Genomic DNA, 21,230 nt, shown 5'->3' on the forward strand with positions numbered 1-21,230 from the left:
CACTAGGGTGAAGGACATAGAGGGGCAAGGGACATGTGCTAAAACTTAGATCGAATGATAAAAATCACCTCACAAATAAAACGTACAATCAAATCTGCTGTTGAGGCACTGTTGCCCAACACCGAAGGTAGGGTGCTGGGAAAATTAAAAGTCTGCCGCAGAGCAGCTAAAAGTGGACAGTCCAGCAAGAGGACGACGATCATCATTTTGGAGATACAGCGACACCGAAGTGGGTCCTTGCGATGGAGGAGCTAACCAGGTGTTACCCATGTATGGCCAATGTGGAGCCGGCAGAGGACAACTGATTCTGCGAAAGGACCACACGGAAAACTTCCACACATTCGTAGTCTCCTTAATGACATATAGCTTGTTGTGCATACTGCTATGCCATTCCGTACTGCTATGCCATTCCATCTCCCAAAGCCAAAAAACTCTGCAACGTAGGACAGAATGCAGGTCACTTTCGGAGATGCCCATTCCAGAAGCAGTTTCTGCATAGCCTGTTTGGTCAGCCTGTCAGCAAGTTTGTTACCTGGGATTCTGACATATCCTGGGTCCACATAAACAGCACTGAACAACGGGCCCATTCCAGGGCATAGATGGCCTCCTGAATGGACGCTACCGAAAGATGGCATGGGAAGCACTGGTCGACAGCTTGTAGGCTGCTCAAGGAGTCAGTACACAGTGCAAACACAGCCCTGCAGCTGCTGCTATACCGTTAATTGCCACTAAAAATAGAGATACACTCAATACAGACCCTTCGGAGCGCCATTCTCAAGAATACAGGGGAAACTATGGGAGGCACTGACTTGGACACAGAAAGTACGGAGCGACAGGAAGTTTTTTATATAAATCGGTAAGGGGCCCAGAGACCCCACTCATTAAATATGGCAAGGATCTGATGTTGCCAGTTTGTGTAGTATGCTTTAAGTAAGTCAAGAAAGATGGCAACCAGATGTTGGCGACTGGAAAAGGCTGTTCGGATGGCAGACTCAAGGGACACAAGATTATCAGTGGTAGAGCAACACTAGGGGAAGCCACCCTGACATGGAGTCAGTAGGCCATATGACTCCAGGACCCAACCCAACTGCCGACACACCATACGTTCCAGCAGCTTACAAAGAAAGTTGGTGAGGCTGATGTGCCGGTAACTATCCACATCAAGCGGGTTTTTTACCAGGTTTGAGCACCAGAATGATGGTTCTCTCCTGCCATTGTGATTGAAAGACGCCATTGCATCAGATCTGGTTGAAGATGATGAGGAGATGTCGCTTGTAGTCAGACGAGAGATGTTTAATCGTCTGACTGTGGATCTGATCCAGCCCAGGAGCTGTGTCAGGGCAATATGCAAGGGCGCTGAGGAGCTCCCACTCTGCAAATGTGGCGTTATAGGCTTCACTGTGGCGCGTAGTGAACGACAGGACTTTCCATCCGCCGTTTGAGGGTGTGAAAGGCTGAGGGGTAGTTCTCCAAAGCAGAGGCCTCAACAAAGTGCTTGGCAATCGCGTTTGCGTCAGTAGATAACATGGCACTGATGCTAATTCCAGGGACACCTGTTGGGGTCTGGCAACCAAAAAGGCATCTGATGTTCGTCCAGACTTGGGAAGGTGACGTAGGGCACCCAATGGTCGACACATACCTCTCCCAACACTCCTGTTTCCGTCGTTTTATAAGCTGGCGAATGCAGGCACAGAGCCGCTTAAAGACTATTAGGTGCTCTAGGGAAACGTGCCGCTTATGACGCTGTAGAGCTCGCCGACGCTTTTTAATTGCCTCAGCGACTTCTGGGGACCACCAAGGGACTGTCTTTCGCTGGGGGCACCCTAAAGAACGAGGGATCGCGTTTTCCGCCGCACAAACGATCGTTGTAGCGACCCGCTCAATGACAACATCGATGGCACCATGTGGGGGAGATTCAGTGGTGACAGCAGAGGTGAAGGCTTCCAGTCTGCCCTGTGTAAAGCTTATCTGGATAGGAGGCCGTCAGCATGACGCCAGGGGAGTGACAGGAAGATGGGGAAGTGGTCAATATCACACAGGTCGTCATGCCCTCTCCAGTGGATAGATGTGAGAAGGCAAGGTCTGCAAACCGAGAGATCAATGGCCAAATATGTGCCATGTGCCACACTGAAAGGTGTGGGGGCACCTGTAATTAAGAGGCAGAGGTCGAGTTGTGACAGAAAATTTTCGACATCTCTGCCTCGGCCACGTGGGGTAATGAGCGTTAAAATCTCCCAAAAGTAGGAAAGGTTTAGGGAGTTGATCAAACAGTGCAGCCAATACGTTCAGGGGTACTGCACCATCTGGAGGAATATATACATTGTATACAATTATTTCCTGTGGCGTCCTTATCCTGACAGCCACAGATTCACGAGGGGTTTGAAGGGGCACAGGTTCACTACATACTGAGATCAGGCCATAGACCCAAACTCCACCTGACCCACTATTTTAGTCGGTACAGTAATATCCCTTATAGAAGATTAGGGCAGGGGTCCATATTGCCGGGGACCAAGTTGCTGGTGGGCAATGCAGAAAACAGGTGTAAAGCTTAACAGTTGCCTTAACACGGCTAGGTGGTGGAAAAAAACGCTGCAATTCCACTGGAGGATTATGTGATTGTGAGACTGGGAGACTGCTGCCACCAGATGAGTACCTGTGCGGTCAACATCCATAGTGTCTGAGGGCCCTGCGAGATCTAGGTCCTCAGCAGATGCCAGAATTTCCATCTCATCCTTAGACACAGAGCTTGTAGGTAGTGGAGGTGTGGGTGCCACCGCAGTGCCTTGGTTCTTGGGGGCCTTGGCAGGCACCAACACTTTTGGATCTCGGCCCGTTCCATGGACGCATGCTATGACTGCCTCTTTCGCTGCCCTCAAAAATCTTCTTGCCGAGGCCTGCACCAATGCGCATCCTCATCACAATGCGCAGCTTTTCATCACTACAGACGCGAGCGATACTGCCATCTGCGCTGTCCTTAGCGAGACAGGTGACGGCCAAACTTCGCCTCTGCAGTTATTCTCGCGTAAGCTCACCAATGCACAATGGAAATATTCCGCGTTTGACAGGGAGTTGCTCGCGGTCTACGAAGCGATCAAGCATTTTAAAACTGATGTTGAGGGATGCCCTTTCTATGTTTTAACAGACCACAAACCCCTGGCTGCGGCCATTACAAACCCGCCAGCTGACGCGTCTCCTCGCCGCTTCAGATACATGGACATACTGTATCTCAGTTCACTACCGACGTCAGACACATGAAGGGTGCTGAAATATAGTTGCTGATTTCCTTTCATGAGTTGACGCCATTCACTCGCTGTTAGACCTCTCTGAACTGCCTAACCTCCAACCCGCCGCCGAGGACACAAAAAACCTGATTTCAGACTCTACCTCTTCACTACACTTTGTCCGCACCACCTTCCCTGGCATTTCTGGTGAGATCTGGTGCGACGACAGTACGGGCACATTACGCCCCCTCATCCCAACCACGCTTCGTCGCGCTGTTTTCAATGCACTGCATAATTTAGCCCACCCCGGTGTTCGTGCGTCCGCCCGCCTCGTAGCGGAGCACTTTGTGTGGAGAAATGTCAACAAGGACTGCCAGCAATGAGCACGCTCCTGCGTTGCGTGCCAATGGTGCCAAGTACACTAGCACACTTCAACCCCCTCGGCGCCTTTTCGATCCCTCCTGGGCGTTCCCAGCATATTCATATTGACATTGTCGGCCCTCTCCCCCCCTCTAACGGCGTTCGTTATGTTCTCTCGTCTATCGACCGAACAACTCGCTGGGTCGAGGCTGTCCCCATCCCCAATATTACGCCAGAAACTGTTGCTCGAGCTTTCGTCGAGTCATGGGTATCGAGTTTCGGATGTCCAGCTGTCATAACAACTGACCAGGGCAGACAATTTGAGTCGGCCCTGTTCAACGAGATTTGTAACATTTGCGGCATCCGGCGCATCCATACCACAGCATATCACCTGCAACGTAACGGGCTAGTTGAGTGCTGGCATCGCACTTTCAAGGAGGCTCTTCGATGCCAGGACTCTCTATGGACGGAGGCCTTTCCCCTTGTGCTACTCGGCATTCATGCGATCTATAAGGAAGACCTCAAAGGCACAATAGCCGAGTTCGTATAAGGCCAGAACATTGTTCTCTCTGGCGAACTAGTGAGCCTTCCTCGTCTCTCCCTCAGTCTGACTTGCCTTCCTTCGTGGACCGCGTCAGACGGCACTTCACCAACCTCCATATCCCTCTGCCTGCCAGCCACTCCCACCCTTAGGTTCACATCCCGAAATCTCTGGACAATTGCGAGTATGTCACGCTCCGAGATGACATTGTCTGTGCTCCCCCTCCAACTTCCATATACCGGCCCGTACCGAGTTCTCCAGCGCTCAGTCAACACCTATGACATCCAGATAAAAGATTCAGCTGTTACTGTCTCTCTCAACAGACTAGCCTGGTCATGTCGAGCCCACTTCTACCCCCCTTCAGGCCACGACCACGCCACACACTGTTGTGGCTCACGAAACTCCGACCACTCCCTCTACGTCGGACTTACACACACTCGGTCGAGTGACTTCCAGCGCCAATCGTGGAGCTCTTCTCGGACCTCGCCTTCTACTCTGGTCTCCCGCACTCCGTCGAGTGATCACATGCTCCCCACGTTGAGCTTACCTACGATCACCCCCTCGCCGCCGGTCCCTTCGACCTCTCCACCGTCGCCTGCCTCGCCCTGTCGAAGTTTCTCTTGCCCCCCCCCCCCCCATGTTGAACATGGCCTCGCTCGAGGTGTTTGTGCCTGTTCCCCCGGACATAATCCACGACATCTCTATAATACTACGCGATGACAGACTATTCGTCATGTGTTTCCCTTCATCTGGTGCTCATGACACAACCTCCGCCATTCCCTGCCACCTGGTGAAATGTGTTCCCCTCTCGCCCGACATGCTTCGTGTGTTCGCCACGCCCACCAGAGACATCGTCGTCGTCGCTCCGTTCCGCCCGCAAACCGCCGGCCTCCCTGTCGCCGCACGACCAGCACGCCCAGTACGACGCCCGGTGCGCTTCAACGACTTCCAGGTTCAGTGGCCGAACCTTCCCTCACGACATCTATCGACACAGCTCCTCGACGATGCTGTCGAGCTGACTGTGGTCCGGCTCCCGCGGACCACCCCTGCCGACGCCATAGTCACTCCCCCCCCCCCCCCCCCCCCGGCCTCTCAAGAGTACTCCATACTGCGGGAGCTATGTGGCGCTGATGATGTCGACACCAGCATCGATCTGAGTATCGTCTTTGAACTAAACTAAGATTATCTTTGCGCAAAACCGCCATGTCAGTTCTTGCTTGTGTAAAGAGGTGAATAAATGAACTACTGCAAAATGGGAGTATTGTTTGGTGTAACCGACCCGAACTTCTCCCTCAATGTGAATTTGAGAGTAGAATATGGCATGCGCTGTATTGGTAGGGGACAGAAGGCAGCAAGAACACTTTGAGCAGTGATGACTCTTTCACCTCTTCCAGCAAAATTTGAGAGATAATTATGAATTACTGCTTGGGAGCTGTAAAAGAAGTTGCAGAATCATCAACAAAAAGTGCTGCAGAAGAATCTATTATCGAAAATGATGGTGACAGGGACATAGTGGCCACTTTTGATGGTATCTGGCAAAAAAAAAGAGGGCACACTTCATTGAATGGTGTTTTTACATCATCATCTGTTGACACTGGCAAAGTACTAGATGTTGAAGTATTGAGCAAATTTTTTCATATTATGTGAAAGGGATTCCAGATCATGAATGTAATATGAACTATAAAGGCTCAAGTGGAGGTATGGAAGTGCATGGAGTTGTCAGCTTGTTTACCAAAACTGTTGCCTCCCGTGGGCTGCAATATGTGAAGTACCTTAGTGACGGTGATAGTAAAGCTTTCCTTGAGATTCAAAAATGTCTCCACATGTAGCTGAGACTATTGTGCAGAAGTTAGAATGTGTGGGACATGTACAGAGAAGACTTAGAAGGCCAAGACAAGATTTGTCAGTAAAAAAATTATCTGATCATAAGGGAATAAAAGAGAGAGGGTGACTGAAAGATGCAGAAATTGACAAGCTACAGACATATTATGGCTTAGCAATAAGAAGGTAAACAGGGAACTTGAAAAATATGAAGCAACCGGTTTGCACCTTGTACTTCCACAAAATGTCCACAGACAATAACTCTAACCACAACTTGTACCCAAAAGGAAGTGAATCATGATGTGGCTACCAAAGGTCAATTGCTGGTGGTGAAGAATATCATCACAGGGATTCTCTACCAACTGTTGTAATGGAAGCCATCAAACCTGTATTCAGGGACATTGCAAATAAATACTTATTGCAGAAATGTGTTCAAGCCGGTACCCAAAACCCAAATGACAGTTTTAACCAATGTGTAAGGGAAAGTTTTCCAAAAACCATTTTTGTGGAAGAAAACACAAAGCGTTATTTTAGATGTATGTGCAAAGCTTTGTTTTAGAGAAAATGGGAACTAAGCCGAGTGTACTGCATCAAAGCTTTTTACGCGATGGAGTGTGTGTAGTAAATGTAGGTAAATCATTTTTGGAGGCGATAAAATAAAAAAAAGAGTGCACCAAAGGAATGTGAAAAGGAAGAAAACTGATTTAGAAAATGAAAAAGAACCTGGTTATAGTGCTGAACCGTTCTAAAAGAATGCCAAATGTAAGCAGAACCTTTAATGGCCATTTTCCACAAAACACAAATTTCTGTACTTAGGTACATGTAACATCCAAAATAAATATCCTATTACTTTCAAACTTGGTATGCTTATTAAACACAAACTCCTTAATGCAAAACTGTAGAATTTTCCAAATCTATTAAAAACTGTGGTAAAAATTGAGATGATTAACTATAAAATTTGAGTTTCTTCTAAACATGACGTTTAAAACGTAACAGTTCATCCATTTTTTCATAAATTAAATAAATTCTAGAGTTTCATACGCCTGTAAGTATGGTTTGCTGTGCAAATTCATCGAAGAATCTTTCTTACTTATGAAGAAAAGTGTACGTATAGCAGCAAATGCTGCCAATAGTAATTGAAAAAAAAAGATGAAATTTCACAAGTAAAAAAATTATTTTGTTACGTTTTTTAACTTCCACTGCTATGACTGTGAATCCTGAATCCTTCTTGGATATGCTAACCAAGTTTTATGAATTTATTTGTAAAAGTATAGACAGTGGAAATTAAAATGTCCTGGGGTACCTCCCCTGCACCAAGTCGGCCCACTTGCATCCTACACGCTTTAAGGAAAGTAGAAGATTCTTTGTAAATCAAAAGCTTTTTCCCCTTAAAATATCCTCCGTTACGCAGTTTAGTAGTTGCACATTTGAATTTCAGGTCTAAACTGAAATGATCTGTTTAGCATATTGAGACTTAAGTATTAAATGTTACCTGTTCCTTAACAGTCACTTCTGAAGCGAGATATTTCCTGAGCAATGAGTCTATTCTCACAGCAGAGCAGTGGAACTCGAACAGCATCTCCACCTTGTACAGACAGCTGGCACAGATCCCTTTTGGCAAACTGTCTTCCCATCGCACCTGTTGAAAAAGCAAACAAACTGAAGTTTACGTTTGTGCAGAACACTGCTGTTGTAAAAAGCAGTTACATTCCATTTCATAAAAGCATTAGGCAAAAATCTTCCAAAATTACAAACACTTGCCAGTGATATTTTGTAAATAAATATTCCTTGATTACAATTATATGGTTCAAATGCCATGGGAATTATGCAAAGCCGAACATTTTAATTCACCAATTCGAAAATAGTTGTATTAAACTTGACAGATTCCATTCAAACGTGTTGAACTAAGTAGAGCAGCATCACAATGGCTCTTTTCAGAAAAATGTGATGATACAAGCTCCAACAGTTTGATACTTTGATCATTAAATCACTGTTAAGTATCAAGATGATGCAGTTTTTAACATTCCTCTAGAGACATTCAACCAGTGTGGCATCAGTGAGCTTCCTAGTAACTGGTTTTCTACGTCTATATACCGGGGCGATCAAAAAGTCAGTATAAATTTGAAAACTGAATCAATCACTTAATAATGTAGATAGAGGGGTACAAATTGACACACATGCTTGGAATGACATGGGGTTTTATTAGAACCAGAAAAATACACACGTTCAAAAATGTCCGACAGATGGCGCTTCATCTGATCAGAACAGCAATAATTAGCATAACAAAGTAAGACAAAGCAAAGATGATGTTCTTTACAGGAAATGCTTAATATGTCCACCATCATTTCTCAACAATAGCTGTAGTCGAGGAATAATGTTGTGAACAGCACTGTAAAGCATGTCCGGAGTTATGGTGAAGCATTGGCGTCGGATGTTGTCTTTCTGCAACCCTAGAGATGTCAGTCTATCACGATACACTTGCGACTTCAGGTAACCCCAAAGCCAATAATCGCACGGACTGAGGTCTGGGGACCTGAGAGGCCAAGCATGACGAAAGTGGCGCCTGAGCACACGATCATCACCAAACGACGCGCGCAAGAGACCTTTCACGCGTCTAGCAATATGGGTTTTTTTTTGTTCTAATAAACCCCATGTCATTCCAAGCATATGTGTCAATTTACACCTCTCTATCTACGTTATTCCGTGGTTTATTAAGTTTTCAAATTTATACTGACTTTTTGATCGTCCGGTACATATTCTGCATGCCATCGCACGGTGGGCGGCCGAGGGTACCCTGCACTACTACTAATTGTCATTTCTTTTCCTGTTCCACTTGCAAATAGAGCGAGAGAAAAACGACTGTCTATATACCCCTGTACGAGTTATTTCTCCTATCCCCCTGTACGAGTTATTTCTCCTATCTTATCTCCGTGCTCCTCACGCGAAATGTACATTGGCGGCAGTAGAATTGTTCTGCACAGTCAGCTACAAATGGCAGTTTCTCTAAATTTTCTCAATAGTGTTACTAGGGAACGCAAATCGCTGTCCCTCCAGGGATTCCCATTTGATTTCCTGAAGTATGTCCGTAATACTTTTGCATATTGTTCGAACCTACCGTTAACAAATCTAGTAGCCCACCTCCGATTTGCTTCAATGTTTTCCTTTTATCCTATCTGGCGCATATTCCAAACACTCAAACAGTACCGAAGAACAGGTCACACTAGCATCCTGTGTGTGTTCTCTTTTGCAGATGAACCACACTTTTCCAAAATTCTCCCACTAAACGGAAATCGACCATTCACATTCCCTTGCACAATCCTCACATGCTCGTTTCCGTTTCATATTGCTTTTTATCCCGTCTAACTAAAAAAGGATTCAGTGTGTCTAGCTAAGAAACGCAGGGAGCGCACACAATGAAATGTCATCATAATGGAAAATCCTGACTATGCATGTACCACGGGAATCAATATTGGGCTGACATTTTTTGTCATTATATACATTGTCATGTTGTAAACATACTCGAGCCAAAACCAAAAGCAGGGTCGTCAATGAAGCGCTGAAAGTACATTTATTATGTGAAACCAACGTACAACCAGAACAGAACTGCATTGAACTCCTGGACAAGAAGTGCTCCTTTTATACAAACATCTACTACTCCAAAATACACTGATGGGAAAAAAATCGCAACACCAAAAAAATAATTAATGTAGAACAATGACATTTTGGGAATATACTTGTCTAGTTAACATATTTAAGTGTTTAACATTGCAAGGTCACAACTTAATGTGTGATATATGTCACTGCAAGTGTGAAATGCTGGTTCATTAATAACCTGTGTGATAGCCAGAATGTTTAAGGCAATCAGGCATTGTTTTGTACGGAGCCAGATGTCAGTTTGTGGGATGGAGTTCCATGCCTGTTGTACTTGGTCAGTCAGTACATTGACATTTAATGCTGTTTGTGGATGGCGCTGGAGTTGTCATCCGATGACATCCTGTACGTGCTGCTCGATTGGTGACAGATCTGGTGATTGAGCAGGGCAAACCTACCTGCCAACACCCTATACATCACACTGGGTTACAACAGCTGTGTACTGGCATGTCTTATCCTGTGGGAAAGCACTCCCTGGAAAGCTGTTGATGAATGGCAGCAGAACAGGCTGAATCACCAGGCTGAAAATCGCACCCCAGACCATAACTCCAGGTGTAGGTACAGTGCGTCTAGCAAGCAGACAAGTTGGCTGCATGTCATCAACTGGCCTCCTCCTAGCATACGGCCATCACTGACACTGAAGCAAGAAGAACCAGCGTTCATTAGAAAACACAAAAGACTTCCAGCCTGACCCCTAATGAGCTCTCGCTTGGTACCACTGAAGTCACAAACGGCAGTGGTTTGGGGTCAATGGAATGCATGCTACAGGGCCTCTGACTCTGAGCTGTCCTTGAAGTAACCAATTTCAGCTCAAACTGTTGCTGAAGATGCATCACAGACATACACCAAACACAATGATCTTCCCTCTTGGAAGTGCCATGTTGGCGACCAGAGCCCGGTCTTCTTACGACTGTGTATTCTCGTGACCAGTGCTGCCAGCAATCATGTACAGTACCTAGATTCCTGCCAAGTCGTTCTGCAATATTGCAGAAGGAACATCCAGTTTCTCATAACCACATTACACGACCTTGCTCACACTCAGTGAGGTGTTGATAATGGCCTCTTTGTTGCCTTAAAGGCATTCTTAACTAACACCAACTCACATGTCCTATTTCAAAGGTTACTAACGTTCATGAGCATTACAGCGAGTATTTAAAGAAAATATGATTTGCATCCTCATAGTGGCGCTAATAGTGCCACTCTTGATGCGACTGGCGGGATATCTGAACCGACATCGCCTTTCAAATGTAGAAACATCTACTAGCTTTCATTTGTCACAACTCCTTCTTAGTGGTGAGATTTTTTTTCCATCAGTGATTAAGAAATTTCGAAAATCTTCCAGAAATGACGAATACTGAATAAAAAAATGTTTTCTTGTGGCCAGGTTTGAACTGGCAACCCACAACACGCCAGTCAGCGGCGCTAACCGCTATACCACACTTTTGTGCACCAAAGCTCGTGTAGTACAAATCATCTGCTATAATTTGTTTACACACAGACTTGGGTAGAAAGGAAATATCTGCTGTCTACTCCACAACCTCTTCTGAACATCTGCTGAGATGGCACAACAGTTAGCACACTGGACTTGGGACTTGTTTTTGGGAGGACAAGGGTTCAAATACCCATTCTGCCACCCAGGTTTAGCTTTCTCATCATTTCCCTAAATACCTCCAGACAAATTATGGGATAGCTCCTTTGAAAGAGTACAGCCAATTTCCTTCCCCATCCACACAAAAATTCGAACTTGGGCTCCAACTCTAATGACTTCATTATTAAACCCTGATTTCCCTTTGTCTTGTACACAGCTCTTTAAACAACTGTTCATTCTGACAACCACCTCACAGTACTTTTACTCCCTTATGACATTTGTTGTCAATGATCAGAGCTTGTTCATAACACTAATATAAGGACATACATTGCTACAAAGAGAAATGACTTCTCCCCGCCAATATGGTGAGATACAGTCGTGATACTAGTCACCTCAGGTGAAGCATCATATCAACTTGACAGCTGCCATGAGATATTGTGTGTGTGTAGCTTACAGGTGCTCAATGCCAGGGTTGTCAGGGCCCTTACACATAATTAAAAGAAACATATGTGAATCAAATGTCTAAAATTGTTTTCACTCAGTGACGAGGAAACCTACAAAATGATACTAATTCAGCCACCATCACCCCATTACCACACTCGTCTTAATACAGTGGAGAAGGGTGAAAGGTGCTACTCTTGGGTTTAAAACAGACGTGAAACCACAAAACAGCTATACGAAAAGCAGATGGAAATGTGACTGGCTGACCACTTACAAGAAATGTGGGGGAACATGTCAATGTCTTAACATATTAAGAACATCTCCCTAAAATTTTCTGAAACAAATTGGACACATCACAAAACTTTAAAACTCTAACCACATTCGTTTCAGTGTTACTTAACAGAAAATCTGTCGCTGCCCTCTGGTAGAAAAATAAAACACAGTCTAGTAAAACGCGGTGCACAGTTATTTATGCAAAGACGAATGAGCGGGACCTCATCCCTTGTTCGTGGCCAAAAGGAAGTATGTTACAGCAGTGTACAGGGCTCTACTAGATGCAGCTTATTGTCAGTCACTTCCCGCCACTCATCTTCCCATCGATGCATGACTCTGTACATCAGCAGCAAGGTCATAGCATGCAGGTGGTCAGCACATTGAAATAACTGAGGATCACTACATGCCTCCTTGCCTGTTACAGCCGCGCGGTCTGGGCGTCCTGTTACGGTTTGCGCGGCTCCCCCCCCCCTCCCCTTCCCTCAGGCATGAGTATGTGTGTTGTCTTTAGCGTAAGTTAGTTTAAGTTACATTAAGTAGTGTGTAAGCTTATGGACCGATGACCTCAGCAGTTTGGTCCCATAAGATCTTACACAAATTTCTAAAAAAAATTGCCACCTACATCACCCCTTTTGTTCCCCACAATACTCATGCGCCCTGGTACCCAACAAATACACCAGCTTCCCCAGCCATTGTAGTTGATGGAGGACATCCTAGATATTCTGGACTACTTTATCTGTTGGGTACAAGCATTGCAGAGTGAATGACACTCAGAGAATTGGAACAAATGAGGAATTCAGCACTAGAAGTACGCCTCATCTGATCCAGTGCCTGCAAGATTGCAAACAGTTCAAAGTCAAAGACAGTAAAGTGATGATAATGATGAATATCTCCTTGAAGGGACTAAACTACAACATAGTCATCTGTCCCTCCATTTCATGGGAGAAACACCTAAAAAGGTAAAAATGTGGGGACTTGGTGTTCCAGCTATGTAAGCAAGTCAAAGAGTTTGAAAAGGGGCTTAACAGCAGTTGTAAAATGACAGGTGAAAGGAAATAGAGGTAAGCCAGGTAGCATCTTGCACAAGGCAGTCTAAAGGTGAGGGGGAAGAAAGGGGTCGCGTAAGAGGCACCTGATGCAGGGAGAAGCGCTCCCCCCACAACCACTCGTAACACTGAAAGAGGATGAGTATTACAGTTCAGTTAAAAACCGCTCTCCCTCAGGAAATTCAACCCTTTGTTGGTGGCTGTCTCATCACCCATAAGCGTCAGGTAGTGAGGCAGGCAAGCTGGGAGAGTAACACGGATCAGCCAGCAGGGCACACTCACCAAGAACTAGCTGCAGTGAGGAGGATCAACCCAACACAGAAGGAATTCGTGGGTGAGTCTTGTGTGGCTGATGCATAATCGGTAGAACACAATGGCATCTTTCCCAGAGGCCTGGAAAGATGTATGCCACATCTTCATGGGCCCTTTAATTGCCCTCAACTTGTTTGGGATTGTAATAGTCTGCCATTCCACTTTCCAGAGTCTCTAAATATTGCATTGAAGTTGATATTGTAAGTCGGTGCCTGGTATTCCGACCTCGCGTTACACCTCTGTAGTTGTGTCTTTAGCTAGATGGTCAGCGAGTTCATTGCATGGGATGAAAGTCTTTGTCCTTCCAGAGCTGTAGAAGTCAACCAGTTGGTCCTGGATGTTGGATACCAAAAGATTTTTGGGATAGCACTGGGATATGCCGTTGTACCTGCAGTAGCAGAGACAAAACGTGAACAATATTCCTCAAAACAAAATTTAAACATGAAACAAAAGATTTTTGAAATAGCACAGGGATATGTCGTTGTACCTGCAGTAGCAGAGACAAAACGTGAACGATATTCCTCAAAACAAAATTTAAACATGAAACAAAGGATGGGCCCCACTTCGGATCTTACAACAGAAGAATAACAAAATTTTTCCCTCACAAGTCACTTGCTCGAGAAGTCCACCACAGAAGAGATGGAAACAATAGTAGAGACTGGTTGGCCTAGCATTACCACAAAGCTGTCCATGGAGGCCACACCACCATTACGTTACTCTCGTTGAGTCGCAGTCTGAAGCCGCCATTCCTGACGATCCGGGACTACCAGCAGATGAGGTGCATGGATGTTGCGGCCGGGATGGCAGATTCCTACAAATCCGGGCGGCGTGTCGAAGTGCCTTCTGGCCGATGGTGTGTCAGCTTATAAGGCCAGTTAGCAGATTGATCTTCAGGGACTATTTTAGATCACCTGAGTGCTGTAAGAAAATAGTCTACTTGTTGATCGCGATCTCTGGCTCTGATGTCGATCTGCAGTGGTCGGGAACAGGCCCTGGTGGCCGCTGACTGATAGATGAGGATGTGTTTTCGTCTCCAGCAGTGCCCTTGGTCATACCATAAAAATCTGCTTTGGTTTCACTTGCTCTGATGAAGGCATTCCGCGTCTCTGTTCTGGCATACGGGATGCCGATGTCAGAAGCAGATCGGACGAATGCTGCATTACGTAGCTCATGGAATCGCTATATATCAGAAAGTTCGTTGTGGCCAGGACGTCGATGTACCATCAAGCCTGAGATACAGGAACCAACTCTGCAGTGTATACTCTGTTAGCACTCGGCCTAGAGTGCTTCTCGTGTCCTCTTGCACACCCTGTCATAGACTTTCGATCAGTCAGTGAAGATGCATACCTCATTAGAATAATCGTAGAGCATCGAACGAAACATATGTCAGAGAAGGGTAGGATCAGCAGCGCCCTTCTTGGATCCACAAAAGAGGACCATCCATATCACAGGACCAGGAACAGACCACAGGGGGTGTCAAGAGGGAGACCTAGGAACACAGACCACAGGGGGCTGTTGGAAGTCATCCAATAGAGTATCAAGTTGGATCCCAGCTGGGTACAGTTATGGGCAATGCATTAACAGTCCAAACTGTGGAACAGCGTTCAGAGACATGGGTGAGTAGGTGTCTGAAAGACAATGACTGTGTAATTTTCCAGAAGTTACTGTTGTCTTACCCTCAGCAGTGAGATGCCAGCATCCACCAGGAGGCTCTCAATAGGGTTTGTACGGAAGGCCCCCATTGCCAGCCGCATGCCAGTTGGGGAACAGGATCCAGCAAGCTCAGTTCGGACGATGCTGCTGACCCATAGGCAACACATCCATAGTCCAACTGGGATAAAACCAGCACTTTGTAAACTCTCAGAAGAACTATGCAGTCCGCAACCCACGAGAAATTACTAAGAAAATGAAGAGCAGCCAATTGCCTTGAGCCAGCGGAAATGTGGCAGCCACGTTAGCTCGTTGTCAAGTAAAATACCTAAGAATTGAAAAGTTTAAATGACTTCAAGTAAATGATCACGAAGATAAATTTCTCAGTGTGGGTGCAGTCCAGAGTCAGCAAAAATGCACATCTTGTCAATTTGCAAGAGAAAATTGAGAGCTGCGAACCATGGCCCAGTCATGTAATCTCCAGACAGCCCCCTGATGTTGGCACTCAATTGTGCACAGTGATGCAGAGGCACAGTACAGGAAAAGATCATTTACACACAGTGCCGGAGAGACTGTGGAGCCACTGCTTTTACGATACCATTGATGGCGATAGCAAACAGCGTTATGCTCAGAACCAATCCCCGAGAGTCACCGTGTCCTGTACATACTGGTTGCTGAGAGTCGAACCTAGCCAGACCAAGAAAGTCAGACAGATAGGATATTAAGGATAACAATGAGTACACTGACCCGGAAACCCCACTCATGCAGTGTAGATAGATGTGATGTCACCAGGTGGTATCATGTGCTTCTGTAGGTCATGGAACACAGCAATCAGATGTTGGCAATATGCAAAAGCATTGGCACTCCAGATTTCAGACAAACCACATGATCTGAGGTGACGGTGGTTGACCGTTAGTTCAAGTGGCTGAATATGCCCATTTGTCAGAGAGACTGGCTGGTAGTTATTTAAAATATGTGCACCCTTTCCCAGTTTCAGGACAGGAATAATAAACCTTCCCACTACTGAAAAGGGAATTCTCCCTCCCCCACCCCCAATGCGATTAAAAAGCCAGTAGATGTTTGAGCATTTGGTTATGGACTTTGTCAGGTCCAGTGACCATATCTAGACACTATGGCAAAGTGTTGTGAAGCTCCTATTCACTTAAAGGGGCGCTGTATGATAGAGAGCTGTGTGCATGGAGGAATAGCAGGTAGTGCTCAATAATGTATTTGGTTGGTTGATTAGTTGGTTTGGAGCATAAAGGGACCAAACTACAGGGTCATCAGTCCCTTTTCCCTGAGCAAGCAAGGCTCAAGGTACAAAAACATCCAACACCACACCTAAAAATAAAACGAATGGAACAAACAAAACACAAGGAAAACATACACCACAATAAAAAGTGGAAGAATGTATTAAAACCATTGAGCATAAGGTCTGCGATGGCTGACCAAAATAATAAAAGAGGATGAGCCACCCACTCCACAACACATTAAAATGTCTACCCCAAAAAGACAAGGTGAGATGAATACATGTTTGGAAACACGACCAAATATATCTGGGAGTATGCGTGCGGAATGATTTGAAGTGGAATGATCATATAAAATTAATTGTTGGTAAGGCGGGTACCAGGTTGAGATTCATTGGGAGAGTCCTTAGAAAATGTAGTCCGTCAACAAAGGAGGTCGCTTACAAAACACTCGTTCGACCTATATTGAGTATTGCTCATCAGTGTGGGATCCGTACCAGATTGGGTTGACGGAGGAGATAGAGAAGATCCAAAGAAGAGCGGCGCGTTTCGTCACAGGGTTATTTGGTAACCGTGATAGCGTTACGGAGATGTTTAGCAAACTCAAGTGGCAGACTCTGCAAGAAAGGCGCTCTGCATCGCGGTGTAGCTTGCTCGCCAGGTTTCGAGAGGGTGCGTTTCTGGATGAGGTATCGAGTATATTGCTTCCCCCTACTTATACCTCCCGAAGAGATCACGAATGTAAAATTAGAGAAATTCGAGCGCGCACGGAGACTTTCAGACAGTCGTTCTTCCCGCGAACCATACGCGACTGGAACAGAAAAGGGAGGTAATGACAGTGGCACGTAAAGTGCCCTCCGCCACACACCGTTGGGTGGCTTGCGGAGTATAAATGTAGATGTAGATGTAGACCACCATGACAAACAAATGCAAAGAAAGTGCGACATAGTTAAAATGGGGGGAGGGTGGCGACCTCAGAGAGAAGGCTAAATGCCCACTCTTAGATGGTACGATAAAAAAACAACCCTCACGAAAAAAACGTAAAACCAAATATGCTGTTGAGGCATTGTTGGCCAACACTGAAGGTAGGGTGCTGAGAACGATAAAAATTCCGCCGCAGAGCAGTTAAAAGTCCAGCAAGACGTGGACGACAGTCATATGTGAGCCACAGTGACACCACGGTGGGTATACGCGACGCAGGAGGTAGCCATGTGATAGCCACGTATGGCCAATGCGGAGATGGCAGAGAACCACAAAGTCCCTGCGAGGGGCCCGCACGGACGTCTTCCACACATTCGTTGTCTCCTTAAGGGCACACAGTTTGTTGTGCGTACTGAGATTACGCCATTCTGTCTCCCAAAGCTGAAAAACCCTCAGGCGTAATAATGACCGCAGGCCAATTACAGGGATATGATCCCCAGAAGCGGTTTCCGTGCAGCCTGTCAGCAAGTTGATTGCCTGGGATTCCGACGTGGCCTGGGGTCCACACAAACACCACGGAACAGATGGACCGTTCCAGGGCATAGACAGACTCCTGGATGGTCGCTACCAAAGGATGGCGGGGGTAGCACTGGTCGATAGCTTGTAGACTGCTCAAGGAATCAGTACAGAGAAGAAGAGACTCGCGGGGGCATGAGCGGATGCGCTCAAGAGTACAAGAAATGGCCACCAGCTCCACAATGAAAACACTGCAACCATCCGCAAGGAGTGCTGTTCAATATGTCCTCCATGAACATACACGAAGTCAACGTGACGATCAGCCATCGAGCCGTCAGTGTAAACCACTTCATGGTCCTGGTACATGTCAAGGAACGAGAGGAAGTGACAGCAGAGAGCTGCAGTGTAAGTCCTTACGACCGTGTGAAAGGTCCAGGCGGAGTTTCGGTCTAGGTGTACGTGAATGGACCTGGATTATAGGTGGTAAAGGCAAGGACTCCATTTCACACAAAAGACATCGGACACAAACTGCCATCTTAAGCCCTGACCTTGGTCCTCTGATGTGGGAGATGAACCGCCGTGGATGGGAAAAGGAGAAGGTCATTCAGATGCTCAGAACTATGAATGTGTGCAACTTAACTGGCGAGCAATTACGCACGCCTCATCTTCAATGGAGGGACTCCAGCCTCCGATAGGATGCTGGTCACTGGACTCATCCTAAAAGCTCCTGTTGGCAGTTGAACGTCATAGTGGTGCACTGGGTCCAGTAAACACAACGCTGAAGGCACCGCCGAACCGTAAACCAGACTCCCACAGTCCAGGTGGGATTGAACAAGGGCTCTGTAGAGCTACAGCAGCGTAGAGCGATCTGCACCCCAGTTGATGTTTCTCAGGCAGTGGAGGGCCTTGAGGTGCTGCCAGCACTTCCGCTTAAGCTGACGAAGGTGAGGTAGCCAAATCAATCGGGCGTCGAAAACCATTCCTAAGAATCGACAAGTCTGCACTACAGTGAGTCGATCATCATTAAGGTAAAATTCTGGTTCAAGATGAACAGTATGATGCCGACAGAAGTGCGTAACACACGACTTTGCGGCTGAAAACTGGAAGCCGTGGGCTAGAGCACATGACTGCACCTTGTGGATGGGTCCCTGTAGACGCTGCTCCGCAACACCAGTACTGGAGCAGTAGTATAGAATGCAGAAGGTGTCTGCATACAGAGAAGGTGAGGCCGACCGCCCGACAGCTGCTGCTAGATCGTTCATGGCAACTAAAAATAGAGATAACACTCGATACAGAGCCCTGCGGGACCTCATTCTGGATATGGGGGGGGGGGGGGGGGGACTATTGGAGGCACGAACTTGGACACGGAAAGTACGGAGCGATAGGAAATACTGGATAGAAATCGGGAGGGGAGCCCAGAGACCCCACTCATATAATGCAAGAATATGATGCCGCCAGGTCTGTCGTAAGGTTTTCGTAAATCAAAAGAGATGGCAACATGGTGTTGGCGTGTGGAAAAGGCTGTTCGAATGGCAGACTTGAGGGAAACTACATTACCAATGGTAGAGCGACCCTGGCGGAAAGCGCCGTGGCACGGAGCCAGTAGGCCACGTGACTCCAGGACCCAACAGAACCATCGACTTACCATACATTCTAACAGCTTACAAAAAACGTTGGTGAGGCTGATGGGCCGATAGCTATCCACATCAAGCGGGTTTTTACCGGGTTTGAGCACTAGAATGACGGTGCTCTCCCGCCATTGCGATGGAAAGACGCCTCCGCACGAGATCCGGTTGAAGATGACGAGGAGATGTCGCTTGTAGTCGGGCGAAAGATGTTTGATCATCTGACTGTGGATCCGATCTGACCCAGGAGCTGTGTTGGGGCAATGTGCAAGGATTCTGAGGAGCTCCCACTCTGTAAATGGAGCATTATAGGGTTCACTGTAACGTTCTGTGAAAGAGAGGGCTTTTATTTCCATCGGCCGTTTGAGGGTGCGAAATGCTGGGGGATAATTCTCTGATGCAGAGGCTTAAGCATAGTGCTCGGCAATTGCGTTTGCGTCGGTAGATAACACGTCATTAATGTTAATGCCAGTAACACCTGTCGGGGTCTGGTACCCACGTCTGATCTTCGTCCAGACTTGGGAAAGAGACGTATGGCACCCAATGGTAGACACGTACCTCTCCCAACACTCCTGATTCCGTCTTATTATGAGCTGGCGAACACGGGCACGGAGCCGTTATAAAAGCTATTAGGTGCTCTAGGGAAGGGTGCCACTTATCGCGCTGTAGAGCTCGCCGACGCTCTTTAATTGCCTCAGCGATTTCCGGAGACCACAAAGGTACTGACTTCCGCCGGGGGCACCCTGAAGAACAAGGGATCGTGTTTTCGGCCGCAGAAACGATCGTTGTAGTGACCTGCTCAACTGCCACATCGATCGACCATGATGTGGAGATTCAACGGTGACAGCAGAGATGTAAGCTTCCCAGTCTGCCTTGTTTAAAGCCCATCTTGGTAGACGTCCGGGGGAATGGCGCTGGGGGAGTGACAGGAAGATGCGGAAGTGATCAAAAGTCATCGTGGGCTCTCCAGTGGACAGATGGGAGAAGTCCCAGGCTTGAGAGGGATAAATCAATGGCCGAGTAAGTGCCATGTGCGACACTGAAATGTGGGGGAGGGGGGGGGGGGGCAGTATTTAAGAGGCTGAGGTCGATTTGAGACAGGAAAGTTTCGACAATGCAGACAGTTATTTCCCGTGTTGTTCTTATCCTGACAGCCACAGCTTCAAGAGGTGTTTGAAGGGTCACAGGTTCACTGCATACTGAGTTCAAGACATAGACGCAAACTCCACCTGCCACTCTATTATAGTCGCTACGGTTCTTGTAATATCCCCTATAGCCGCAAAGGGCAGGGGTCCCCTATTCCCGGGAACCAGGTTTCGTGGAGGGCATGCAGAAAACAGGTGTAAAGCTTAACAATTGCTGTAGCTCAGCCAGGTGGTGGATAAAACCGCCTCAATTTCACTGGAGGATGACGTTATGGTGAGGCTGGGAAGGCAAGAAGCATGCAACGAGGCAGGTTACGCATCAGAGTCACCTGCTGCCACCGTTTGAGTATTTGTATCTATTCCTGCTGTGGATGAGGCATCAGTGAGATCCAGGTCCTCAGGGGATGCGCAGATCTCCACCTCATCAGCAGGTCCAGAACTGGTAGGGAGTGGTGGTGTTGGGGCCATCAGAGTGACCTTCCTCTTAGCAGACTTCTTTGTTTGCTTGCCCTCTCGCTTCTCTTTAGGGGCTACCTGGGAGGACTTCTCCAAAGTAGCTTCAGGTACAGTGGAAGACTGAAGCTCTTCGTCCAGTAGCTTTTGGCTCCTTTAGCCACTGGCGAGTGTCGACTGTGGCATTAGTGGAGACCTTAGGAGAGAGGGTCCCAAGGGACCTCTTCCACATGAGAGGAGCCAGAGGAGGATGTTGCATCTCTGGCTCAGGGGGAGGGGACCGATGTCCCCTGCGTTTGGGGACCTTGCTCTGGAAGTAGGTCCTTTGGAGCAATGGATGGAGATTATCCCCCTACCACCAAGGGGGTAGATGTATTCTGGAGGCCCGGAGGGCCCACTGTTCGTGGCACAGAGTGTGA

At 46.9% G+C, this 21,230-nt stretch overlaps 1 protein-coding gene across 1 annotated transcript in view; it reads right to left on the bottom strand.

The window, feature by feature from the left end:
• The window catches only part of LOC126235999 (mucin-17-like), a 351,820-nt gene that overhangs the window by 200,310 nt on the left and 130,280 nt on the right, over positions 1–21,230 (bottom strand). The window contains exon 2 of the mRNA XM_049945007.1: positions 7,436–7,582. Within this exon, the coding sequence (XP_049800964.1) occupies positions 7,436–7,582 (147 nt within the window). The remainder of the gene's footprint in view (positions 1–7,435; positions 7,583–21,230) is intronic.

The sequence above is a fragment of the Schistocerca nitens genome, chromosome 2 (genome assembly GCF_023898315.1).
Source record: "Schistocerca nitens isolate TAMUIC-IGC-003100 chromosome 2, iqSchNite1.1, whole genome shotgun sequence".
Lineage (NCBI taxonomy): Eukaryota > Metazoa > Arthropoda > Insecta > Orthoptera > Acrididae > Schistocerca > Schistocerca nitens.